Source organism: Equus caballus, chromosome 7 (genome assembly GCF_041296265.1).
Source record: "Equus caballus isolate H_3958 breed thoroughbred chromosome 7, TB-T2T, whole genome shotgun sequence".
In the NCBI taxonomy this organism is placed as follows: Eukaryota; Metazoa; Chordata; class Mammalia; order Perissodactyla; family Equidae; genus Equus; species Equus caballus.
In genome coordinates, this window is record NC_091690.1 from 75,735,037 (window position 1) to 75,740,776 (window position 5,740).

General features: G+C 34.9%; 1 protein-coding gene across 1 annotated transcript; it reads right to left on the reverse strand.

Annotated features, from left to right (window-relative positions):
• Positions 1-4,795: 4,795 nt before the first annotated feature.
• Positions 4,796-5,740, reverse strand: OR52E19 (olfactory receptor family 52 subfamily E member 19). Its single transcript, XM_005612083.2, has one exon. It carries the CDS (start codon positions 5,732-5,734, stop codon positions 4,796-4,798), a length of 939 nt encoding a protein of 312 aa, XP_005612140.1. The 5' UTR covers positions 5,735-5,740.

Below are 5,740 nucleotides of genomic sequence, written 5' to 3' on the forward strand. Positions count from 1 at the left end.
GAAGTTGCTGTTTTCCTGTTTATTTCTTTCTACCATGTACTCTTTAAGTAGGCACATATTATGTTCTTTTGAAGCCATACATATATATTGCTGAGGACAATATATTTCTTAACAATAACCCCACTCACTACCTTGTCATCCTCATTTTTTTTTCAGATTTACATCATTTCACTGTGCAGATGGATCCTAACTGTGCTCCTGCATTTATTGATCCAGAAACCCACGTTCTAAAACATGCACAGGAGTTTATTAAATTGGTAAACTGACCCAACGATGTCTGAGATACCAGTTACTGACTAAAGCAGATTTCTTTATACCTCTTCCCATAGTTTTAATGGATAGTCAACTCTCCATGGCAGAGAATCCCTGGGATAAAGTAGTTGAGCATGAGGCAGGACATGAGAGAGTTAAAGAAGAAAAGGACTCTTAAGTCACCACAAATTCATAAGTTGTAGAGAAACCCTTGGTTACTAATTTTCTGTTTTCCCATCTTCCATCAAGGCAGTATTCGGTATTTGTGTAGTACTCCCATTAGCTTTTAAGGACAATCTGCTTTCCATGCCCCAAACAAATCCTGATGATGTAATAGGTACTACTAAGAACTTACACAGAGTTACCTCTACATATGCCTTCGAGAATCATTCCAGCACAGCTATGTCTCCTAATATTATTAACTGAAGAAATATTCTCCAGGGTTTTACATTTACATTTCTGGGCTTTATTATAGTAAAAACATTTGAACAAAGCAAATATGGCTTTCTTCATTATTTAGCTTTAAGTAAGTGTTCAACTTTAAGCACGTAATTTGTAAGGCAAACCATTACCCTGGAGGGGAGGAAAGGGTGAGTTATCTAGAAATAGTAACAAGGAATCAAATTAAGTTTAGTGAGTCAAGGAAAGCCTTCTTGAGTAAATGGCACTTAGGCTGGAAGGTGAAGCATCGATGACTTCAGCCCATGGGATCTGAATATAGATACGTAGATATAGACATAGACTACACATACTTATCTGTCCTTCTACACATACACACATGCACACACACATAAACAAAGAAAAAGGAAAGGAGCATAAACATAGTTCCATCAGGAGGGACAATCATGATGTAATGAATTAAAATCTAGTGTAGTTGGGACTCAAAGACTGCAAAGAGATTCAAGTGAGATGGGATTCCCTGGGTAAATGAGGATCTCCGCACATTCATGTGTAACCACATAAACAACAGGAAATGTTATAGTCTAGATCAGTGGCTGTCACTCATTATGTGATCAATGAGCCCATGTTGGAGGCACAAATACAACACAGAGCATTGCACAAACGGACTTTGAAAGTGTATACACTCACAGATTTATACAATAATTTCCAAAACACTTTTTTTGCACAAACTCACATGATATGATTGTTGTGATATTATCTCCCTGAAAATGCCAAACTGTGGTTGAGACCCAGAGGTCATGAGGTATCCATGTGTTTGTCCTTCAATAGATTCAGACAATATAAAATCTGATCAAGATGAGAGATAGCCATCACTTCTATGATTTCCTAAAAAAAATCTTTGCTTCCCAGAATCAAGTTTTTGTATTCGTTTTATCCATAGAGGGTAAAAAATATGTATTCCCTCTGTTTCAAACGATCATATCTCTTCCCTTGAATCTAGGTCATGAGGAAATAAATAGATGTTGTTTGAGGGAGTCTCATGTCCTTTGAAGTTTTCCTTAGATTTCTCAGACTATTTCCTCCTCTACATCCCTCTGTAGTTTCATAATAAACTTAATTAGTTCATAGAGAAACTAATTCAGAGCCAAGAAGCAACCAAAACATGTAGCTTCTATATGTAGCAGCTTCAACACGGTAATCTCAGAGGATAAGCAGGAATAATATTTAGTACAAATAGGTTCTTATGGAATCATTGGGAGAATAGCGTCGCGGGGTGGGTATTTGTGTTGTTGGCGAGCACTGATAATCTTCCTAATTTCAGGGATAGTCATTTACCTGTGCCTTCCCTTAGGTTTACAGTCGCAGATGCAGCCATCCCTCAATACTTTGATATAATGTATCAACTACTTAACAGGATCAGTTCTGCAGGGAATTGAAAAGACACAGAAAACATTCTTTATTCCTTAAATACATTAACTTCATTCCGATGTCAACTTGGGACATAAACCTTGCAGGCCAGAAGAGAGTGGAATGATATATTTAAAATGTTGAAAAAAAATCAGGAATTCTGTATCTGGTAAAACTACCTTTCAAAAATGAAGGAAAAACTAAGATATTCTCAGATAAGCAAAAGCTGAAGGAGTTCACTACTGCTAGACTCTCTCCACGAGAAATGCTAAAGACCGTCCTTTATGTTGAAGTCGAGGGAAGCTAGAGAGTCAGTCGAAAATATAAAGTTCTTTAGCAAATAGAAATACACATACAAATATAAAAACAAGCATCATCAAAATTTGGGTTTATAACTCCACTTTTTATTCTTCTACAGGATTTAAAAGACAGTACAAACATAATTATAAATCTATGTTAATAGGTACACAATACATAAAGTGTAATTTGTGACATTAATAACTTCAAGTGTGACAGAGAAGCTCTAAAAGAGTAAAGCCTTTGTATGTGATTGAAATTAAGTTGTTATCCATTTTAAATATATTTTTATAATTTTAGGATGTTATATTTAATCGCTGTGGCAACTACAAAGAAAATACATATAAAATATACACAAAAGGAAATGACAAGGAATCAAAAGGAGCCACTACAAAAATCAACTAGCACAAAGAATGGCAATATGGGAGGAAATGAGGGAGAAAAAAGTTATAAGACATACAGAAATCAACAAAAATATTTTCTTACAGTCTGAAACTTGTGCTTGCATTCTCTTAACAGTGCTTTGGAAGAGCAGAACTCCTTAAGTTTTATGAAATTTAGTGCATTAATTTTTAAAATATATCTGGCTATTGAACTTCTATATGGTTTCCCATAGAAGTTTTATAACTTTAGGTTATACGTTTAGGTTTCTGATCCATTTTGATTTTATTTTTTTAAAGAATGTGAGATATAGATTGAAGGGCATATTTTTGAATATTATTACCCAAGTGTTCCATCTATCTATTCTACATTAAATTACTTTAGCAGTTTTTTGAAAATCAATTAACTAGATATATGTGAATCTATCTCAGGGCTTCCTCTCCTGGTATATTGATCTATTTGCACGTTTTTATGCCACTACCACACTATCTTTATTAATGTAAGTCCTCCAACTTTGTTACAGTTTTTTAAAGTTGTTTTGGTTATTCTGGTTATTTTACATTTCCACATAAATTTTAGAATCAGCTTTTTAGTTTTTACAAAAAAAAATACGCCTGCTGGAAATTTGAGTGGAATATGATTAAATTTGTATATCAACTTGGAGAAAATAGAAATATTTGCAATACCAACACTTTGGATACATGAAGATTGTTCATCTCTCCATTTATGTATGTCTTCTTCAATTTCTCTCAGCGATGATTTCTCCATGCAAGTCTTTTAATTTTTCGTAAAATCTGTCCCCAAATATTTTTAAATGCTATTTTAGATGATATTTTTATTTCATTTTCTAATGGAATGTCATTAGTATGAGAAATCCAACTGTTTGTACAGTGACCCTGAAATTTCTAACTTGCTAAAGTCACATCTTACTTCTAGTAGCTTTTAGTAGGTTACATAACATTTATCTACATAGAAAAGTCATGTCATTAGTAAATTGAGTTTAATTTCTTTTAACAATATCAATGATTTTCATTTCCTTTTATTTGTCTTAATGCATTGGCTAGAATCCCCAGTACAATAGAGAATAGACGTGATCAGAGCAGACATTCTTGCATTTTTTCTGATAGTAGAGGGAAAAGACTCAGTCTTTCATCAAGTGTTATGTAACCTATAAGTCTCTTTTAATAGATTTCCACCAGCCAGTTAGAGAAGTTCCCTTCACTTGCAAGTTTTATGAAATTTTCATCAGAAATTCATGATGGGGTTTGTCAAATGCTTTTTCAGCATTTATTAACATGATCATATGTATTTTTCTTTTCTTATGAAAGTACGGTGAAATACATTGATTAATTTTCAAATGCAAAAATTATTCGAGTTTCTGAGATAAGTGCTACTTGGTCATGATATATGATCTTGTTATACATCATTGAATTCAATTTGCATAATTTTGGCAATTTTTTTGAAACTGAGTTTATACAGGAATTTGGTAACTAATTTTATATTCATTCCTTTTTCTGCTTTTGATAGTATTGTAGAGCTGGCAATATAGAATGGGTTTGACTCTTTCAGAGACAGAATTAAGGGATAAATAACATTCAGATCACAATAACTCTCTGAGTGAAATTAAGAAATCATCTAGATGAAAGTATTGTTGGTAGAAAAATAAGTAGTTGAAAGACAGATTCCAAAATATTGATTCATAGACCAAAACCTAAAGAACTGCATGCCACCAGAATCTTCATTTTTATCAAACATGTACATAAATTTTGCTACTGACATCAAGAACATCATTGTCCCCACACGTTCAAAAATCTCGTTAGATCTTCTACTTGGCCCTACAATCTTCTCTACTTTCAATGAAAAAAAGGAATATAATTCATTGAAAGTTAAATTACATAATTATATACAGGAACTACTGAATGTGTATTTAGGAGACTCTAAAAAAGGCTGAAGTAATGACTGAGTGGCCTTTACATAGTCTCAATTTTGGACACCCTGAGAGATATACAAGTTGAAGGTTAGCCTGAGAATTTATCAACTTCTGAATACATTTGAGTCACTCTTTCTTTACAAACATTCTTATAACTTGGATCTGAATTTGCTTTGTCCTGACTCCATAAATGACTGGATTAAAACATGGAGGAACCACCACATACAAATTGGCCAGGAGTATGTGAATGTAGTGAGGAATATTTCTACCAAATCGATGGGTCATAAAGGAGAAAAATGCTGGTGTGTAAAAGGCTAAGATGACACAGACATGTGAACCACAGGTATTAAGTGCTTTGAGTCTGGCATCCTTGGAAGGAAGCTGGAAAACAGCTCGTAAGATCTGAACATAGGAGAGGGCAATAAGGATCAAGTCAAAGATCAAGGCAGCAATGGTGAATAAGCCATAGATCATATTGACAGTTATGCCAGCACAGGCAAGACGGGCAATTCCCATATGTTCACAGTAGGTATGAGGGATAACGTAGTGTCCACAGAAGGGCAATCGTTTGAGAAGAGGGCAAAATGGGATGACAAGAAGAACTGGCCTGCCCACTACAACAGAGGCCATAATAGCTACCATTTTGTTGGTGAGAATAGTGGTATATTTCAGGGGATAACAGATGGCGACAAAGCGGTCAATTGCCATGGCCAGGAGTACAACAGATTCCATACCAGTAAATGTGTGGATAAAGAACATTTGAATGAGGCAGCCTTCAAAGCTTATCTCCCTGAAGTTGAACCAGAAGATGGCCAGCATTTTGGGGATGGTAGAAGTGGAGAGACCTAGATCAATAAAAGAGAGAAGAGCCAGAAAGTAGAACATGGGTTGATGAAGAGTATGCTCAGTCTTGATCACAAACAAGATTGTGGCATTCCCTACAAGTGCTATCAGATAAACAACAAAGAAAGGGAAGGCAATCCACATATGGAAAGCCTCCAGACCAGGTATACCCAGCAGAAGGAAGGCAGAGGGATATGAGGCAGTGTCATTGACAGAGGACATCCTTCT